The following is a 22235-nucleotide window of genomic DNA, read 5'->3' on the forward strand; positions in this document are numbered from 1 at the left end:
ATGATTTTAGGTCCCCTCAATTGAGGTCGACCTCAATTAGGTGTCCCCCAACCTGTCTTCCTAATGAAAATAATCCTAATCTGCTCAACCTCTCTTCATAGCTAGCACCCTCCATACTAGGCAACATCCTGGTGAACCTCCTCTGCACTCTCTTCAAAGCATCCACATCCTTTTGGTAAAGTGGTGACCAGAACTCTGTACACTATTCCAAATGTGGCTGAGCAAAAGTCCCATACAACCTTAACATGATCTTCCAACTTCTGTAATCAATATCCCTTCCGATGAAGGAAAGCATGCCATATGCCTTCTTGACAACACTATCGACCTGTGTTGCCACCTTCAAAGTACAATAGACCTGAAAACCCAGATCTCTCTGCACATCAATTTTCCCCAGGACTTTTCCATTTACTATATAGTTCACTCTTGAATTGGATCTGGCATTTGCCTGGATTGAACTCCATCTACCATTTCTCTGCCCAGGTCTTCAATCTATCTATATTCTGTTGTATTCTCTGACAGACCCTTTCACTATCTGCTACCCACCGAGCTTAGTGTCATCTGCAAACTTGCTAATCAGACCACCTATACCTTCCTCCAGATCATTTATGTATATCACCAACAACAGTGGTCCCAGTACGGATTCCTGTGGAACACCACTGGTCACAGTTCTCCGTTTTGAGAAACTCACTTCCACTACTCCTCTCTGTCTCCTGTTGTCCAGCTAGTTCTTTTCCATCTAACTAGTACACCCTGAACCCCATGTGAGTTCACTTTCTCCATCGGCGTACCATGGGGAACCTTCAGAAATGCCTTACTGAAGTCCATGTATATTACATCTACAGCCCTTCCCTCATCAATCAACTTTGTCACTTCCTCAAATAATTCTATTAAGTTGGTAAGATATGACCTTCGCTGCACAAAACCATGTTGCCTATCACTGATAAGCCCATTTTCTTCTAAATAGGAATAGATCCTGTCCCTCAGTATCTTCTCCAGTAGCTTCCCTACCACTGATGTCAGGCTCACCATTCTATAATTACCTAGATTATACCTGCTACCCTCCTTAAACAAGAGGACAACATCAGCAGTTCTCCAGTTGTCCAGGACCTCGCCCGTGTTCAAGGATGCTTCAAAGTTTTCCGTTAAGGCCCCAGCTATTTCCTCTCTCATTTGCTTCAATAACGTGGGATAGATCCCATCCGGACCTGGGGACTTGTCCACCTTGATGCTGTTTAGAATAATTAATTACACAAACATTAATTGCTACTTGTTAATGCAAACCTGGATACTGTCCAGATCTTGTTGCATTTGAACGTGTATTGCTTCAATATCTGTGGAGTCACAAATGATCCTGAATATTGTGCAATCATCACTGAACATCTCCATTCAGAACACTTCCTCCCTCCTTATGCCAACTTGACCTAGACTAATCAAATATCTATCCCTAACCTCAAAAACGGTCATGTCCCTCTCCTCAGTGAATATCTATGCAAAGTACCCATTAAGAATCTCACCCATTTTCTCTGATTCCACACATAACTTTCCTCCTTTGTCCTTGAGTAGGTCAATCTTTTCTCTAGTTACCCTCTTTCTCCTTATATATGAATAAAAGGCTGGGATTTTCATTAATCCTGTTTGCTAAAAATATTTCATGGTCCCTTTTACCCCTTTTAATTCTTCATTTCAGATTGGTCCTACTTTCTCGATATTCTTCCAAAGCTTTGTCTGTCTTCAATCATCTAAACCTTATGTATGCTTCCTTTTTCCTCTTAGCTAGTCTCACAATTTCACCTGTCATCCATGGTTCCCTAATCTCGCCATTTCTATCCCTCATTTTCACAGAAACATGTCTCTCCTGGCCTCTAATCAACCCCTCCTTAAAAGTCTCCCACATATCAAATGTGGATTTACCTTCAAACAGCTGCTCCCAATCTATATTCCCTAGCTTTTGCTGAATTTTGGTTTAGTTGGCTTTCCCCCAATTTCGCACTCTTCCTTGAGGACAACTCTCATCTTTGTCCATGAGTATTCTAAAACTTATGGAATTGTGATCACTATTCCCAAAGTAATCCCCTACTGAAACTTCAACCACCTGTCCAGGCACTTTCCCCAACACCAGGTCCATTATGGCCTCTTCCCGAGTTGGACTATTTACATATTGTGCTAGAAAATCCTCCTGGATGCTCCTTACAAATTCTGCTCCATCTAGACATCCAACTCTAAGTGAATCCCAGTCAATATTGGGAAAATTAAAATCTCTTCACCACCACCACCCTGTTGCTCCTACATCTTTCTCTAATTTGTTTACATTTGTACCTCTATTTCATGCTTGCTATTGGGAGACCTGTAGTACAGCCCCAACATTGTTACCACCCCCTTCCTATTTGTGAGCTCTGCCTATATTGCCTCACTGCTCGAATCCTCCATAATGCTATCCTCCAGCACAGCTGTGATATCCTCTCTGACCACTAATGCAATTCCTCCACCCCTTTTACTTTCCTCTCTGTCCCGTCTGAAGTATAGATATCCTGGATATTTAGATTAGATTAGATTAGATTACATTACATTACAGTGTGGAAACAGGCCCTTCGGCCCAACAAGTCCACACCGACCCGCCGAAGCGCAACCCACCCATATCCCTACATTTGCCCCTTACCTAACACTACGGGCAATTTAGCATGGCCAATTCACCTGACCTGCACATCTTTGGACTGTGGGAGGAAACCGGAGCTCCCGGAGGAAACCCACGCAGACACGGGGAGAATGTGCAAACTCCACACAGTCAGTCGCCTGAGTCGGGAATTGAACCCGGGTCTCTGGCGCTGTGAGGCAGCAGTGCTAACCACTGTGCCACCGTGCCGCCCACTCTGTTTCTGCTCATTGTTGCCTCCTTTATTGCTGTCTTATGCCTCAGCTCCACATCCTTTTCTTACTCTCCCCCCCCCCCACCCCACCCCCAACATGGGGTTTGTTGCCTTCCCACAAGTTTCCAACCACTGAGTTGGAAAATTGGCAGTTTATCTTATAAAGTACTCATTATACATCAATGCATAATGACTACAATTTTTAAAACTGCGAACCCACAGCAATGTGGCATGCAGTGGATGCATGAGTTTCAATTAGATATCTGGTATGTGGTGGGAGTTACAATTTAGAAACACTGGGGTTTGGTTGAATTGATGATTTACTTCTCTCTGCTAACCTGGAGTACAATTGTGGACTTTGATAGCATTGAAAGATGAAGCTAAACTTCAACAGGCGGGTGTGGAGGGCCAAGTGTTTTAGCAATATTGAATTTCTTAGTGCGTTTTGGTCATTTCAGGAGGGAATTTGTTATATATGATAAATTCTTAGGATTATTCACATGGTTTAGGATTATTCAAGCATTTGATGACCGGGTTTGGGCAATCCCAAATCTGAAATATGAATTTATTCACAATGTTCTTTGTTTGTTATTGACTAACTTGAAAATATCTTTAAAAAAGACCAATTTTACATTTCCATCGCATTGACTTGTCTGCAGTGCATATTGGCCTCTGTTACTACTTGTGTTAAACAGTGTTATAATCTCAAGGGAGATTGTTAATTTTAAAAAGAATTCAGGCTCACAATTAGTAGCTGAAAGAAATTCCACAACAATATTTCACATTTTTAAGAATTCTTTTACTGCAGAAGAATTAAACAAAGCAAGCACTACAAATTTAATGCTATGTTTCATAAAACCCAAATATTTAAGCCCAGAGATCTTGACTGGATAATCCCAGATCTATTTTTGGTTCCACCCAAGAGTTCACTTCTACATTCTGCAATATTCCACTTGAATAGATCTCAGCTCCCCTTGGATCTCTCCTCAGTGCTGGTGTATCTCCAAGGTATGCTATTTCATGAGGATCTTCCATTAGCTTTTGACAAAGTGATCCTTCAACTTTCTTTCAAAACCTCCCAACTGTGGATTTTGTAGTTAAACTTGGATCTCAATGTCTTTGTGTTTAGTGCATTAAATTCCAGAAACACCCTGCTTCCCAATGGCCTCTGTACTCCTTCTTGATTAACATTTTTAACAGACACAGGTAATTTTCTCCCAGTCTGCTTCCACTGTCCCTGCACAGCTGTTGCTCTCTCTCTTGCATTACAGTTCCTGTCAGCTTCATCTCTGTCTGCTTCAACCAAGTTGACTGTGACTGCTGACCACCTGTACCTGCAAGAAAAGATGCAGATAAATTGTGGCAGAAATATCTTCCTCATCCCCACAGCCCATCTCAATAGCAACATGAGAAGCTCCAAGTAAAAATGAAAATGAATTATCGTTTTTCCTTTGAAACAATGTGTTGATTTTTTTGAGTTACGTTGATAATTTAATATGCTAATTCCACCGAGAAACCCCATTCTTTGCGAAGGTGGTTTTAACCTCTTTGACCTGGTAACTACATGAACCGTCTAAATCCCAATTGAAATAAGTGTAGACTCTTGACTCTTCCAAGAGTTTAGATATCAGTCATCCATTTTTTTAAATGTTCTTACTTCCAACTTTGAACTTCCAACTAAACACAGATTTTCCTCTGAATGTAATTTCCCCAGGCCTATTGACTATTCCTCAGCCAAGAATTTACATTTATTTATGTTAAATTCTGGAAATGAATTTTCAATGCAGTCACTAAAACTTGTCATTTATGAAATAAGATATTCATAAAATTCTCTTGTTAAAAACTTAAAAACAAAAGGGGATCTAATACATATTTAAGAATCTCCTTAATATGCTGACAGTATTAAGCACAACCAACAATGGGCCAGCATCAACTAAGGGACATGGAGGGTGTCCAAAGAAATGTTTAATGTTATTCAGAAACAGTTCATACCCATGAGGAGGAAAAGCTCCACCACTCAGGGAAAAAAAAAACCCACTGCCATGGACATCTGAGGTGGTAAGGGACAGAATAAAATTATAAGAAAGCGTTCATAAAAATGCAAAGACGAGTACAGATTCCACAGAATTGGGCAAGTGCAAAGACCAGTAAAGTTCACAGTGGCTTATAAAAGGAGTTAAAAGATTTGGAAAGGAAACTTGCAAGGGATATAAGAGGTAATAGGGGATTTTATTTTTATATAAAAAGAAAGTGGCTGGTTAAGTGTACCTTGGCCCACTGAAGGCTAAGAGTATGGATATTGTCAATGACCGTGGGAAAATAGCAAACATACTGAATGATTATTTTGTGTCAGTGTTCACAGCAGAAAAGGAGGATAGCTTATCGGATGTCTAATAGGAAATAACAGAAAACTGGGGGAGGTAATAGCCTAGTGGTACTATTGCTAGACTATTAATCCAGAAACTCAGTCACTGTCCTGGAGACAACTGCTCAAAATGCACTACCACAGAAGGTGTAATTTGAGCTCAATTTTTAAAACAATCTGGAATTAATAATCTACTGATGATCGTGAGTCCATGCCGATTGTCAGAAAAAAATTCTGGCTCACTAATGTCTTTCAGTGAAGGAAATCTGCCATCTTTACGTGGTCTGGTCTCCATGTGACTCTAGACTAACAGCAGTGTGATTGACTCTCAATTGTCCTTTGAAATGGCTTGGAGCACCAATCAGTTCAAGGGCAGCTTGGGACGACCAGTAAATACTGGCCAGCCAGTGACACCCACATCCCAATTGTTGATGCCGGAATCATAATCTTTTAAAGTCATAGAGCTGTAACAGACCCTTTGGTCCAACTTGTCCATGTCGACCAGATATCCTTAATTAATCTAGTCCCATTTGCCAGAATTTGGCCCTTTTCAAAAACGCATCCAGCTGCTTTTTTACATTTTGTAAGTGTACTAGCCTCCACAACTGCTTCTGGCAGTTTATTCCATACACCCATCACCCTCTGCATGAAAATGTTGTCCATTGGATCTCTTTTTAAATCTTTCCCCTCTCACCTTAAACCTATGTTCTCTAGTTTTGGCCTCCCCTACCCTGGGGAAAAAGACCTTGACTATTCACCTTATCCATGCCTCTTGTGCATGGAATAAGCAGCCAGTGGAGGTGGCTACAATTACAACATTTAAAAGGTATTTGGATGGGTATATGAAAAGGAAGAGTTTAGAGGATTGTGGGCCAAATGCTGGCAATTAGGACTCTATTAGATCGGTATGTCTGGTTGGAGCAGACAAGTTGAACCGAAGGTTCTGTTTTTGTGTTGCTTGACTCTATGATTTTATAAATGTCTATCAGGTCACCCTTTAGTCTCTGAAGCCTAAATAACCCCAGCCTATTCAATCTCTCCGTATAGCTCAAGTTTTCCAACTGGCAACATCCTTGTAAATTTTTTATGAACCCTTTCAAGTTTCACAACATCTTTCCTATACCAGGGAGACCAGAAGTGAACATTGGTTAGGATACTTCTGGAATACAATGTTCCAGCTGGTCAAAGAACTGCACCAAATACTGCCTTCAATACCCTGTCTACCTGCGAATTCATTTTTAGGGAGCTATGAACCTGCAATCCAAGGTCCCTTTGTTCAAGAACACTCCCAGGATCCTACTATTATGTGTATAAATCGTGCCCTGGTTTGCCCTACCAAAATGTAGCAACTCACACTTATCCAAATTAAACTCCATCTGCCATCCTTGGCACATCAATTCTTCTGATCAAGATCCCATTGTATGCTGAGGTAACCTTCTTTACTGTCCACCGCACCATCAATTTTGGTATCATTTGCAAATTTACTAACTATACCTCCTATATTCACATCCAAATCATTTGTGTAAATAATGAAAACCAGTGAACCTGTGCTGATCCCCGTGGCAGACCACCAGTCACTGGCCTCCAGTCTAAAAAGCAACCCTCCACCACTGCCCTCTGTCTCGTACGTTCAAGCCAGTTCTTTATCCAAATGGCTAGTTCTCCTTGTATTCCATGTGATTTAATCTTGTTAACCATTCTACTATGTGGAACCTTATTGATCGCCCTACTGAAGTCTACATAGACAACATCTACTGCCCTACCTTCATCAGTCCTCTTCGTTACTTCTTCAAAAAAACTCAACCAAGTTAGTGAAACATGATTTTCCAAATACAAAGCCATGTTGATTATCCCTAATCAGTCCTTGCCTTTCTAAATGAATGTAAATCCTGTCCCTCAGGATTCCCTCCAACAACTTACCCACAACTGATGGTCTGGCTCACCAGTCTATACTTCCCTGGCTTTTCCATACCACCTTTCAGAAATAATGGCACCACTTTAGTGAACTTCCAGTCTTCTGGCACCTCACCCGTAGCTATCAATGATATAAATATCTCAGCAAGGGACCCTTGGATTCAGGAGTTGCTCCTCCAGATTGGAAATTCGCTCATGTCACTTAACTCTTTAAGAATGATGACAGAAGGAAATCAGGAATTATAGACCAATTAACTTGACATCTGTGCTGGCGAAATTGTTGGAGTCTAGGATCAAAGATAGGGTAACAGATCACCTCAAAAATGTTCAGTTATTCAGGAGGGTCAGCATGAATTCATGAAGGGTAAGTCATGCCTGACAAACCTCATAGAATTATCTGAAGAAGTACGACAAAGGTGATGGAGAGATGTAAGTTGATAAATGTTGATTAAATGGACTTACAGAAAGCTTTTGATGAGACTATTAGCAAAGATGAAAGCCCAAGGAATTGAGGGCAACTTACTGAATTGAATAGAAAATTGGTTAAGTGGCAGTAACAGAGTTGGAATAGTGGGTAAGTGCTCAAATTAGCAGGACATGACAAGTGGTTCCCCACAGGGATCTGTGTTGGGACTCAAATTTTCACAATATTCATTGACTTGGATAATGGCATAAAAAGTCAAAGATCAAATTTGCTGACAACACAAAATTGAACAGCACTGTAGACCGTGTTGATGACAGCATAAAATTACAGTAGGATATTGAAAGATTAGGTGAATGGACAAAGGTATGTATCCTCTTTCAGTTTTCTTTATCAATACCTTGACATGTACTGCACTTTCTGGTATGAAGATCATGTCTTTCCAGTCAGTAGAGTTTGATTGATCCTAGTGTCACTCCTTATCACTACAGGCTTGCTCATCTCACACAGGGGAAATATGAACACCTTTCCTTTAGATATAAGATCCTGGTTACTCTCAGGGATTTGTTTAGCTTCATTTGCCATTTTAGAAGTGCCTTGACAGGGATATTGCAAAAAGAGTCATATCCTGGTTTGCTATGGTCTCTGTGTGAATCCCATTCTCTGCATAGGGTGAATGTGCCCAGATAAATCTCTCTGGTTTTCCCTGTTGCGGTTGGCCTCGATGTGCCCTACATTTCAGCCATTGATAAACAGAAGTTTTTTGATCTTGTCTATCATCTAAGCACCACACTATCTGTCCTGCGGACAGCTCTTGATCATTTTCCCTTTCTTTCATGGGTGGTTAGTTGTTTTATTAATCACTCACCCTACCCTTATTCTGTTCAGTTGGTTGGGGTGACTAGGAAATGGTTTCTTCTGGAGTAGAGGATTGAGGATCATCTCATCAGGTAAGGTGGCTGTTTGCTTTGAGCCTATCACTCTGTTCCTTGTGGTATCTTCTTATTGGAAGGGAGATGATGCTTTGAAACATCTTGGAGAGTTGTTTTGAGTTTTTCATAAGCGGTTCTGTTTTAAGTACCTGTCCTCACTGATAAAAGCAAACTTCTTCCGTCTTTCAAAGTCATTTCCTGATGGATTTTTTTTTACAGTACATCTACAGCTAAGATTTTTTTTTAACTGTAATCAGTAATTGGTCGCATTTCCTCAGGCAAAAGGAGTAAACCTGTATGTTTTCCCTGAAGAGTTTTCTGCATAAGACTGACCTCTCTAACTGCTGCACCACCTCCTCAAAATTGATAAAGAAACCTTCTACATCTGCCTCCTCAAAATAAGGAATAAAATGAGCAAACTGAGTTACCTCTACTCTGAGTGAGCAGTGTCTTCATGGGGCACAACAGGGTTTTGCACGCCTTAGCTGAAGCTGTCTTCATTCAAACTCCTTTTCCTTCATCTTTCAAAAAAAAGCTGTTTCCTTGCTGTTTCTCATCTTTCTCTGTCTCTTCCTGATTCTTCCACTTTTTGTTTTTACTTGTAATTCTAATTTCAGCTCCTCCAAGTTTTATCTCTTGCCAGTACTGTCTCCGTTTCTTCATCCTCTGTTTCTGCCTGGAAAGCTTTGGGCAAAATTCCAATCCTCAGCATCTTATTAAATCTTTTAATTGTTGGTGGGTCAGAGCATTTAAATGCTCAAAAGTAGCTTTTCTAAACCTACTAAGAATGTGATGGCATCAAATCCAATAACTTGCTTTGTTGGACTTCAGTAAAGACTTTGACAAGGTTCTGCGTGGTAGACTGATTAGTAAAGTTAGATCATATGTGATTCAGAGTGAGTTTGCCGATTGGATACAAAAGTGGCTTGAAAGTAGGGAACAGTGGTAGAGTGTTGTTTATCGGACTGGAGGCCTGTTACCAGCGGTGTTCCACAGGATCAGTACTGGGTCCACTTTTGTGTGTCATTTATATAAATGATTTAGATGAGAATATAGGAAATGTGGTTAGTAAATTTGTGGATGACACGAAAATTAGTGGTATAGTGGACAGTGAAGAAGGTTACCTAGGATTACAAAGAGAGATCTTGATCAATTGGGTCAATGGGCTGAGGAGTGACAGTTGGAGTTTAATTTGGATAAATGTGAGGTATTGCATTTTGGTAAAACAAACAAGGGCAGACTTAAAAATTAGTGGTAGGGCCATAGTACTGTTGTAGAACAGAAACCTAGCGGTTCAGGTACATAATTCAATGAAATTTGCATCACTCATAGACAGGGTGATTAAGAAGACATTTAGTGTGCTTGCCTTCGTTGCTCAAATCTTATAGGAGTTGGGACATGATGCTGACGTTGTACAGGACATTGGTGAGGCTTCTTCTGTGTGCAGTTCTGCTCTCCCTGTTATAGGAAGGATATTATTAAACTGGAGAGGGTTCAGAAAAGATTTACCAAGATGTTGCTGGGAATGGAGGTTTTAAGATATAAAAATAGACTGGAAAGTAGGAGGTTGAAGGGTGACCTCATGAAGGGCATTAGCAAGGAAAATAACAAGGGTCTTTTCCCTGGGTAGGGGAGTTCAAAACTAGGGGCATTTTATTTTCAGGAGAGGAGAAAGATTTTAAAAGGACATGAGGGGCAACTTTTTTGCACAGTGTATTTTGTGTGGAATGAACTGCCAGAATATGGTGGATGCAGGTACGGTAACAGTGTTTAAAAGACATTTGGATAAGTTCATGAATGGAAAAGATTTGGAGGGATATGGGCCAAGTGCAGGCAAGTGGGACTAGTTTAGTTTGGGAACATGGCTGGTATGGACTGGCTGGACCAAAGGTCTGTTTCTATGTTGTATGACTCTATAACATTTTTGCAATTGAAATGCAAAATTAAGAAAACTTCCTTTTTAGTTCTTGAAATTACTGAATGGAGGCTGGTATCCTATTACCAAATCACCCTTTATTTACATGTGTTCAGTACGTGAACTCTGACCAACTGGTCTGATCCAGTCTCGAGAGTCAGGAGGCTCTCTGAGACTCCTGTTTATTTTTTTCTTTTTTTTTAGAAAAACACCCGGGTGGCCAGTGACAAACACTGCCCTTCACATCAAAGGGCAGTGCTGTGTGATCAAAAACAGTGAAGGGGAGGGTAGGGACTAAATCAAAATAGAGTTGGAGGGAGAAATGATGCACTCCACTCCCTGCGGCTCCCACCTCTCCCTGAACAACTCCAGGGTGTTGGTGGACACCGCGTGCTCCTTCTCCAAGGGCACCCGGGCCCTAATGTAACCGCGGAAGAGGGGCAGACAGTCGGCCCTAACGACCCCCTCCACAGCCCACTGCCTGGACCTGTTAATGGCCAGTTTGGCCAGGCCCAGGAGCAGACCCACAAGGAGGTCTTCAGACCTGCCCTCCCTCCTCCGTACCGGGTGCGCAAAGATCAGGAGCGTGGGACTGAAGTGCAGCCAGAGACTCCTGTTTATATCTGCCAGCTAGGGCTTCGTAATTGGCCCAAATTAACCACCCTAGTCAGCGATCTTATATATTCAACAAAATCCACCTGGCCAACCTCATTCCAATCACTTCAGTTCTTATAAAAATTGGTTTCATGATAGCAATTTATCCACACAGGTTCTTTTGGTTACTCTGCTCTGTTGATTTAAATCACGGCAAGATTCCCAATTTATGACGACCAAATCTCAGGCAAAGCCCCAGTTTGTTGCAGTCAGATCCCAGTGGAGGTGTCTCAAAATATAAAAGCACTTTATAAAATCTCAGTAGCACAACGGTGCTTTTATATTCCACCCCTCTTGAGATAAATGACAACATTGAATTCGCTTTCTTAATCACGGATTCAACCTGCATGTTTACCTTTAGAGAATCCTCAACTAGCACTCCCAGATCCCTTTGTACTTTGGCTTTACGAATTTTCTCACCGTTTAGAAAGTAGTCCATGCTTGTATTCTTTTTTCAAAGTGCAGTCTTCACATTTGCTCACATTGAATTCCATCAGCCATTTCCTGGACCACTCTCCCAAACTGTCTACACATGAAAGAAGTGAAATTATCACTGTATTCTAACAGATGAAAGGCTTAACAGACAATCAATTTTTCAATGTATAATTTCAGTTACATCACACTGCAAATTTTTGCTATAAATTCTGTGTTACGATCGAGCCCTCCACAATCACCTGATGAAGGAGCATCACTCCGAAAGCTAGTGTGCTTCCAATTAAACCTGTTGGACTATAACCTGGTGTTGTGTGATTTTTAACCTGGTTTTTATGTTAGCCTGAATAGTCCAGACTGGAGCATTCTGGGTAGTTTCTGTACATGTTAGCAGGCTTGATTTCTGTGTTTTGCAGGCCAGCTTCTGTTTTTTGTTATGTAGCCATGCTGTGGGTGAGCAGGGTGCGGGTCTTTTCCCCACACCACCTAACCTCCTTTGGAGATGGTCATTGCCTGTCACTTGTGTAGCAGAAATGTTACTTCCCACTTATCAATCCAAGCCTGAACTTTGTACAGATCTTGCTGAATTTGGGCTGTGACAGGTTCATTATCTGAGGAGTTGTGAAAGGGACGCAGTTTCATCATTAAATAACATCCTCACCTCTGATCTGATGAGGGAGGGAGGTCAATGATGAAGCAGCTGAAGATGGTTAGGCCTTGGACAGTACCCTGAGGAACTCCTGCACTGATGTCATAGGGATGGAATGTTTTGGCCCCTCATGCAGTTTATGATGCTTTGTGGTGGAGAATGTTTCTCCTGATTTTTATTCACTTCCGTTTTGCAAGAGCTCCTGCTGATTACACTTGGTCAAGCGGTTGACGTCAAAGGTAATGACATACATCTATCTTTGGAACTTAGCCTGGTTATCCCCCAAGTTTTGAAGCTGAGAGATTCTTTCTGGTTCAGTCAAGACTAAACCAAACAGAAAAGAAAGCTTATGATGGATACTGAAGGCTCAAACTTGTAGTCCAAAAGAGAATAGCAGAGGGTTGCTTAAAAAAGAAATTAGGGGAGTGAACATGCAGCATGGTTAATGTTAAGGAAAATCCAAAAGCATTTATAAATATGGGACAAGAGAATACACAGGGGAAGAGTAGGGCCCCATCAGACAGTGGCAATCTGACGGGAACTGTAAGGAACAATGTAGATATCAAAAGGAGGGGGGGCCTGTGATATACTTGAACAATTTAACATTGAGTGAGAGGATGTACTAGCAGGCTTGAAAATGGTTAATGCCCCTTTTCTGGGATTTGCTGCTGGCTACCTTGCTGTTTGTTGTGTACATTAAGGTCATGAATGTAGGGCGTATGATCAGTAAGTTCACAGATGCAAAATTTGGTGGTATGGTAAATAGTGAGGAGAAAAGCCATTGACTACAGAACAATATAGATGAACTAGACAGATGAACTGAACAGTGGTAGGTGGAACTTAATCCTGAAAAGGTGTCAGGTAATGCATTTTGGAAGAACCAGCAAGACAAGGGAGAACACATTAAATGGTAGGGTCCCAAGAAGAACAGAGGATCTGTGATATTTTGGTGAACATGTGCATAGATCCTCAAAGACAGCAGGACAGGTAGATAAGGTGGTTAAGAAGGCATGTGAGATACTTGCCTTTATTAGTCACAGCATTGAATACAAGAGCAAGGAGATTTATGTTGGAGCTGTTTATAATATTAGGCCATGGCTGCAGCTCTGATTGCCACACCAAAGGAAGAATGTACTTGTGCTGGAGAATGTGCAGAAGAGATGCACCAGGAAGTTGCCTGGGTTGGAGAGACTGAGCCATGAGGAGAGATTAAATAAGATGGGTTGTTCTTCTTAGAGCAGAGAAGGCTGAGTGGGAGGATCGGTTTGAGCTATACAAAGTCCTGAGGGGCATAGACAGGGGAGAAACGTTTCCCTTTAGTAGAAGGGCATTAGCCAGGGGACACAGTTTTAAGGTAAGGGGCAGGACGTTTAGAGAGGGTTTGAGGAAAATATATTTCACCCACATGGGGTTGGGGTATCTGGAACTCACTGTCTAAAAGGATGGCATAAACCCTCAAGATATTTCAGAAGTTTTTAGATGAACACTTTAAATGCCATCACATACAAGGCTGCTGACCTAGTACTGAAAAATGGGATTCAAATCAATGGATATTTGATATCCAACATTGACACGGTGGGCTGAAGGATCTTGTTCCATACTGTAAAACTTAACTCTGAGGAGAAAGTGAGGACTGCAGATGCTGGAGATCAGAGCTGAAAATGTGTTGCTGAAAAAGCGCAGCAGGTCAGGCAGCAACCAAGGAACAAGAGAATCGACGTTTCGGGCATAAGCCCTTCTTCAGGAAGAAGATGATTCCTGAAGGGCTTATGCCCGAAACGTTGATTCTCCTGTTCCTTGGATGCTGCCTGACCTGCTGCGCTTTTCCAGCAACAAAGTTAACTCTGACTCAATCTAAGTATCAATGAGCAGATAATTGAATAAATGCTGATTGATAACAATGGTAAGACACCTTATTAATCAGCCATGTTGTGATTGCACCACTGGAGCAGGTGAGATCCTCCTGTCCCAGAGGTAGAGACTATCATTGTGCCATGAAAGCCCTTGATAACACCTATCATTCTGCTGGTCATTTCAAGTACATTAACAGATTGATAATTGGCTAGAACGAATTTTACATGCTTGTTATGGACTAGCGATAATGGAACCAGTGATTTAGCTTTACACGATCAGTGTGGCTGGAGTTGTAACCATTTCTGGAGCAAACGTTTTCAGCAGGACAGCCACAGTATTTTCAGAGGCCATTGTCTGTTCTGTTTGCAGCCAGCCATTCATTGATAGCATGCAAAATATATCAAATTGTCTGAAGACTGTTATGTTGAGAACTTCAAGATGAAACCAAAATAGATTGTCCACTCAATTCTAAATGAAATAGCTGTAAATGTTTCTGCTTTGCTTTTTGCAATGGTTTGGAGGGCTCTGCCATTGTTGAGGATGGTGATATGTTGAAACAAGCTAACAAATATGATCTTATACTTTCCTCATTTAACTGCTATATAATGCTTCTTTGATCTTATTGCAGGGAATCTTTTTAGAAATATTTAAGTGAGTTAACATGAAAGCTCATTTGTTTAACCATGTTGGTGGTCTTTCTTTATAGATTTATATGTGGGTAATACCAACTTTCAATATCAAAGTTTTCCATGACTTGAAGGAATGGCAGACAGGCACAGTAAGATTAATTGGATCCAATAGAAAGACTATTTTGTCAGCATGCTGTGGGATTCTGTGCACAGTGCAGGCATTCAGACCACATCATGGAAATTTGTTAAATCTCTGATTTTTTTTTTTAACCTCGCAATGCCCACAAACCATCTGCATCCTGTATAATCTGCTGTCCCCTATTATTTTATCCTGGTGTGGTCCACACTCCTTGAAGAATCTGTCATCTGTAAAAATATTGTATGCTGCATGTGCTGATGCAAATTCATTTTTCCTCAAATTTGTTGTAACAATAGAAAGTTTAATACCTTCAATATATCGCACCTTTAATCGGGTGAATCTACCCAGTCTGTAGAAAAGTCTTGATTGAATATATTTTCATAACAAAACCTCAAACAAGGTAAAGAATTTTTCAACTTTTTCTAAAAACAAATTTGGTGCACACTGAGTGATCTGATCTGTCTTAAGTATAGGTGACAAACACAGTAAGCATACATGCCAACTACAAAACTTGTGATGTTGTTTGGTAGCTTTTCAAAGAAGAATCTGGCAACTCAAAATCAAATGCAATGGAGAAAAAGCCCTGAATAAAGTTCAGGAAACAAGGCTGATACTTCAGGAACACAAACTGATTTTTCTTCAATAAAATTTCTAGAATAAAGTGTTTTAGAATCAGCTTGTGCAAAGTGTTTTATTTATTCTGTGATAGCCAAACCCACAACTTCAAATATAATGTGACAAGAAGTAGCAATAGTTTAAATGGAACATGAATGTGTTACTGCATAGGTTACATATATACCCATCTGTTGCATAGTAGAGTTAGTACTCAATTCAGTACTCAAATGCAGTTGTTGCATTCGTGTGTTCAAACATTTTTGAAGGGGTTATTAAATCTGGTGCAAAGTTATTCTCAGTAAGGGGGTCAATGGGCAAAACCTTTTCTGGAAATTATTGATACTTCTGGATTTTTCTGTAGCCTTGTCTCATTTTATCATATGTATATGTTGTATATACTATTGCTGGTGATTTTGAGGGCAGTAGTGCAGAACAGAATGTTGTTCTGTTGAGATTGAGCTGATCCCCTTTTAAACTGTACCCCACAAAGTAAAGTTGGTGAGAGCTGGTGTAGATGTTGTTAGGTGAGGAAACTGTATAGAATAAAAAATGTCTGAAAGTTTTGGTTTCCAGGTCAGGCATGTCGTTACGTGTTGTTTTGAAAACCAATGATACAATATTGTTTTAATTTATTTTTGTCTTTATTGATATTTCCCTTGTTTTTATGAGTATAAGATGACAATTTTGAGAGCAAGACACTTTCACAATACAGAACCCTGTTTGAGATGACATTCAATATGGGAGATTTAAAGTTTTGTATATTATTCAATATCTTAAGATTTAATTGTTTTTGCTCAATTGATAAAAATGAAAATCTGACATTGTTGTTATAAATCTTTTAATTTTTTTGACAGTTGCACTGGTCTATGCTCTACTGCTGTGATTGCTTCATACTTGCTTGTGATGTCTGTGTACTGTGTGCTTGTGAGAGCCACTTGTCACCTCCTTGTCTTTGATGACATTATACAAGACTATGTTCCCCAAATTGCTTGATAGAATTCAGCTCTGTTCCTCCTTTGATGCTTAATGGTCTGTATTCTTATTGGGGTTCAATCTGATGTAAGACTTAAGTATTCTTGAAACTGATTTTTATTCCGAAAAGTTGAGCCACTTCGGAAAATTGTGATGTTTTAAGTGGCAGGTCTGACTGACTGTGGTCACATTTGCTTCCTCAGTGCCCACATCATTTACTGTATCCACTGCACCCGATGTGGTTACCTCTATATTGGGGAGACAGGCCGCTTACTTGCGGAACGTTTCAGGGAACACCGCTGGGACACCCACACCAACCAACCCAACCGCCCCGTGGCTGAACACTTTAACTCACCCCCCCACTCCGCCAATGACATGCAGGTCCTTGGCCGCCTCCATCGCCAGCCCCTGGCCACACGATGCCTGGAGGAAGAGTGCCTCATCTTCCGCCTAGGAACCCTCCAACCACACGGGATGAATTTAGATTTCTCCAGCTTCATTTCCCCTCCCCCCACCTTATCTCAATCCCAACCCTCTGATTCAGCACCGCCCTCTTGACCTGCAATCTTCTTCCTGACATCTCCGCCCCCACCCCCTCTCCGACCTATCACCCTCACCTCCTTCCACCTATCGTATTCCCAACACCCCTCCCCCAAATTCCCTCCCTCCTACCTTTTATCTCAGCCAGCTTGGCACACCAGCCTCATTCCTGAAGAAGGGCTTATGCCCGAAACGTTGATTCTTCTGCTCCTCAGATGCTGCCTGGCCTGCTGTGTTTTTCCAGCACCACATTTTTCAACTCTGGTACTCCAGCATCTGCAGTCCTCACTTCCTCCGTAACCTACCTGCCTATCTTCCTTTCCACCTATCCATTCCACCCTCCCCCAATCTATCACCTTCATCCCCTCCCCCACTCACCTATTGTACTCTATGCTACTTTCTCCCCACCCCCACCCTCCTCTCATTTATCTCTCCACCCTTCAGGCACTCTGCCTGTATTCCTGATGAAGGGCTTTTGCCCGAAACGTCGATTTTCCTGCTCCTCAGATGCTGCCTGAACTGTGCTTTTCCAGCCCCTCTCTAATCTAGACTCTGGTTTCCAGCATCTGCAGTCATTGTTTTTACATGACTGACTGTGGGCCAGGCGAGTGCAATTATTAGCAAAAGAAGTTCATAGATGAATTTTTCTTGTATCTTTGTGTAAGCCCAAAGACGCCTGAGCTTGAGAGACCGCAGTCAACCTGAAGATATGAAATAAATATATAGTCCCTTTTTAAAGTCTTTTGTTGCCTGCTGCAGCAACATGCCGAAGAAGTTAATTAAATAAGATTGGAGCTAGCACACACTCATACTTCATGCCATTGGAGATTCAGAAGGGACTTGAGAGGCTGCTGTTGTGTTTGACCTGTCTGTACTGTTTTTCATGACACTGCTTCATCACAGCCAGGAACCTGGGTGGGCATCTAAAATTTTTCCTGGATCTTCCAAAGTTACATCTCTGCTTGCAGTGTTGAATTTGTAGGTAAGGTCTACACAATCGATAAAGTTAAAAATCACACAACACCAGGTTATAGTCCAACAGGTTTAATTGAAGCACATTAGCTTTTGGAGCGTCGCTCCTTCTTCAGGTGATTGTGGAGGATACAATTGTAAGGCACAGAATTTATAGCAAAAATTTACAGTGTGATGTAACTGAAATTATACATTGAAAAATACCTTGATTGTCTGTTGAGTCTTTCATCTGTTCGAAAACCATGATAGTTTCACTTCTTTCATGTGTAAATCACAAAACCTTTTTTAAAAGTTGCATTCTCAGGTTAACAATTGGTGTTAGCTAGACAATATGTTGAAGGTGTTAGCCTGCTGTGTTCTCATTCTATGCCATGATGTTTAGATTGATTCATCTCCTAGGTGAGTTACTGACCAAGGTTTGAAGAGACCCTCTTTCCTCGTTTTATACACATAACTGAAATATCAACAATCATCATCCATGGAATGTAATGTTGCATCTCCTTGGTCACAGAGATTATGGTTGCTTTGGTCTTGTAAGCTGCTTGGAATCCTTCTGGCTTGACCATTTTATTTAGGGAAGACATCTACTCAGATAATGTAATGTTCATCATTTCTCTCCTCACTACATTTTGCCCATTAGCTGAGATGATGTGGTGTTTGAGCCATTGAGGAGAGTTGAATGTAGATTAGGACTGGTGATTCCATCCAGTCCAATGAGTGGAAATAAGCTGACTGAAAGTACAATGGCACTACCTCTATCTTAACGCCTGATACTTTTCAAGGGGTTGAGGGTGTAAGCATTTAATCAGGTAGCGGAGCAAAAGGCAAAGTACATTTTTCTTAACAAATCATTAAAATTCCAATGTAAAGCTAAACATGGGATGCAGTTGATGGAACATGTTCATCTTGGTGAACATGTTACTAGCGGCGTACCGCAAGGGTCGGTGTTGGGTCCACTGCTGTTTGTCATTTTTATAAATGACCTGGATGAGGGCTTAGAAGGATGGGTTAATAAATTTGCGGATGACACTGAGGTCGGTGGAGTTGTGGATAGTGACGAAGGATGTAGTAGGTTGCAGAGAGACAGAGGATGCAGAGCTGGGCTGAGACGTGGCAAATGGAGTTTAATGTGGACAAGTGTGAGGTGATACACTTTGGACGGAGTAATCGGAATGCAAAGTACTGGGCTAATGGTAAGATTCTTGGGAGTGCAGATGAGCAGAGAGATCTCGGTGTCTATGTACACAGATCCCTGAAAGTTGCCACCCAGATTGACAGGGTTGTTAAGAAGGCATACACTGTTTTGGCCTTTATTAATAAAGGGATTGAGTTCCAGAACCCGGAGGTAATGCTGCAGCTGTACAAAGCTCTGGTACGGCCACACTTGGAGTATTGTATACAGTTCTGGTCACTGCATTATAAGAAGGATGTGGAAGCTTTGGAAAGGGTGCAGAAGAGATTTACTAGGATGTTGCCTGGTATGGAAGGAATGTCTTACGAGGAAAGGCTGAGGGCCTTGAGGCTGTTCTCATTAGAGAGAAGAAGGTTGAGAGGTGACTCAATAGAGACATGCAAGATAATCAGAGGGTGAGATAGGGTGGACAGGGAGAGCCTTTTTCCAAGTATGGGGACGGCAAACACGAGGGGACACAACTTTAAAGTGAGGGGAGATAGGTGTAAGACAGATGTCAGAGGTAGTTTCTTTACTCAGAGTAGTAAGGGTATGGAATGCTTTGCCTGCAACTGTAGTAGATTCACCAAGTTTAAGTGCATTTAAGTTGTCATTGGACAGGCATATGGACGTACATGGAATGTGGTAGGTGGGATGGGTTTCAGATTAGTGTGACAGGGCGGCACAACATCGAGGGTCAAAAGGCCTGTATTGTGATGTAATGTTCTATTTCTAGAAGAATAGAATTGAAAGAGTCTACGCTACAGTTAGGAATACTGTGAAAAGTTTTGATCTCTATGTTGGGAAAAGGGTACAGAGCCACTGGTAAGATGCAGTACAAAATTACAAAAATGGCCCCAAAACTGAGGAGTAGTATCTATATTGTGCTGAGGCTGTTTTCTCAAAAAAAGTTAAGATTGAGGGATGACCTCATAGAAGTTTTTTTAGTAAAGAATGTAGATGTTTTTGCTGGGGCACTTGCAGTCAGGATCAAAAGTAGAGTCTGTAAATAAGATAATTATTCGTCAATTTATTAGAGAATTTGGGAGAGTTTTTTAACCTGAGTGGTTGGGCTATCATATTTACTACCATTGAAGCAAACAGCATAAATGCCCTTCAAGGGGAAATTATCATCATATAAAGCAGAATGAAATTAAAGGTTAAGTGAAAAGAATTAGATTGTGGGTAGATGGGAAGATGGTCAGTTTGCAGTAACATAGACCAGTTGGACCAAACAACCTGTTTTTGTGCTGTTCTATCTGTTGAAAGAAGTGACGTGCCAGCACAACAATTCATAGGTAATTTGGTTTAAACTCTTTGCATAACATTTCTCCTTTTAATAATCATTCTTTCAGGTTAGATTACAATAAACTACTTATGGATCCAGGGGATTTTGTTCTTAAAGTTTTAATTCATATTAGAAAATTAGCCATTCAGATTTAGTTTTGGTTATTGTTCTGTTGATTCTTAATTTAGGATTGATCTGGATATTCAGTAAAGCAATTGATGAAAATTTGGTGCAATTGCTAAAAATTTTGTATCTAAACCTCCTTGGTTCCAATATCTGGAATAATTGCTATCCCAGATGTTCTAAAAATTCCAGTGTTTTTGTTTCAAAGATACAATCTGAAAGGAGCATGAAGAAGTAATTAGAGAGAATGAAATAAATGACTTACATCAATTATTTGTAACACCACCAGAGGAAGTCTTGGAGCTTAAAGAGTTCATTCTTATAGTGCAAAATAATTTATGTAGTTTTTCCTTCATGATCCTGCTAGGACTTGTTGATATTGAATATTTATACAGAGTGCGTATAATTCTATTTGATGAACCCAATGCTAACAATTGTTTATTGGTTATGTGCAGTCTCCTGTAATGTCGGTCTGCTTTGCCCGATTCCATCCAAACCTAGTTGTTGGTGGTACATACTCTGGACAAATTGTTCTTTGGGATAATCGCAGTCACAGAAGAACTCCAGTTCAGCGTACACCTCTTTCTGCCGCAGCTCACACAGTGAGTAAAATATTCTTGAAATCTGAAATCTGAGCTGTTTCTCTTTCATCTCTCCATTGTAATTCATTCAGCAAATAATTATGCATGTTTTTTTTTGAAGAATGGGGATTTCAACACTACGCATCCAGTCCCTTACTGCTTATGTAAAAGATATATAATGTATGTCTAATCTCAAGTGATTACCCCTGAATGCGGAGATGAGTATAATAATGTGTTTATTTAAGTTAAATTTTAAAGTTAGTATAATTTGCAGGTGTAGAATTTTGGTTGATCGATATCCATGTGTACAAAAGTAAAAATCTCACAACACCAAGTTATGGTCCAACAGGTTTATTTAGAAGTACTAGCTTTCAGAGCACTGCTCCTTCATTAGGAAACTAGTTACATGATGGAGCAGTGCTCTGAAAGCTAGTAACCTGTAGGTCCAAGTAAACCTGTTGGACTATAACTTGGTGTTGCGTGATTTTTAACTTTGTCCACCCTAGTCCAACACCGGCACCTCCACAATATCCACACGGTTAAGGAAATATAATTTGCTGGCAGCTTTTCCATTTTGGAAATGGAGCATCATGATCAGATGAAAGGTTGCAAGCAGAGTTTTTCATGCATTGTGGATTGATACAGCTCAAAAGGAAGTAATTCAGCCATTGTCTGTCTGCTGGCTCTTTGAAAGTATTAATCTGAATAGACCCATTCCATACTGTTTTCCACTGTACACTGATTTTTTTTTTCCCCTTTTTCAAGTATGTATCACCACTCTTTCAGAGTGTATTTGACAGCATAACAACTCCCTCAACATTGCCCCCTTTACATTTTTTTTCCAGTGTAGCCACTGATTATATTTGGAGTCAGTTGCTTGAGATCTGTGTCCTCTGGTTGCTAACTGTTTCCAGCAGCAAGACAGTTTCTTATTTATTCTATCAGAGCATTTCAAGATCTATTGCACCTCTATCAAATTAGATTAGATTCCCTACAGTGTGGAAACAGGCCCTTTGGCCCAACAAGTCCACACCAATCCTCCAAGGAGCAACCCACCCAGAATCATTCCCCTACATTTACCCCTGACTAATGCACCTGACACTACGGGCAATTTAGCATGGCCAATTCACCTGACCTGTACATCTTTGGACTGTGGGAGGAAACTGGAGCACCCGGAGGAAACCACGTAGACACTGGGAGAATGT

The 22235-nt window shown here is 40.8% G+C and overlaps 1 protein-coding gene across 5 annotated transcripts in view; it reads left to right on the forward strand.

Moving 5' to 3' along the window:
* dync1i1a (dynein cytoplasmic 1 intermediate chain 1a) overlaps positions 1–22235 on the forward strand; it is a 279043-nt gene that overhangs the window by 186982 nt on the left and 69826 nt on the right. For all 5 annotated transcript variants that reach the window (XM_043689901.2, XM_043689900.2, XM_043689899.2 and 2 more), the window contains exon 11: positions 20905–21051. In XM_043689901.2, the coding sequence (XP_043545836.1) occupies positions 20905–21051 (147 nt within the window). The remainder of the gene's footprint in view (positions 1–20904; positions 21052–22235) is intronic.

Source organism: Chiloscyllium plagiosum, unplaced genomic scaffold, assembly GCF_037043375.1.
Source record: "Chiloscyllium plagiosum isolate Xiang-an unplaced genomic scaffold, Cpla_swu_hap1 HiC_scaffold_5, whole genome shotgun sequence".
Classification (NCBI taxonomy): Eukaryota; Metazoa; Chordata; class Chondrichthyes; order Orectolobiformes; family Hemiscylliidae; genus Chiloscyllium; species Chiloscyllium plagiosum.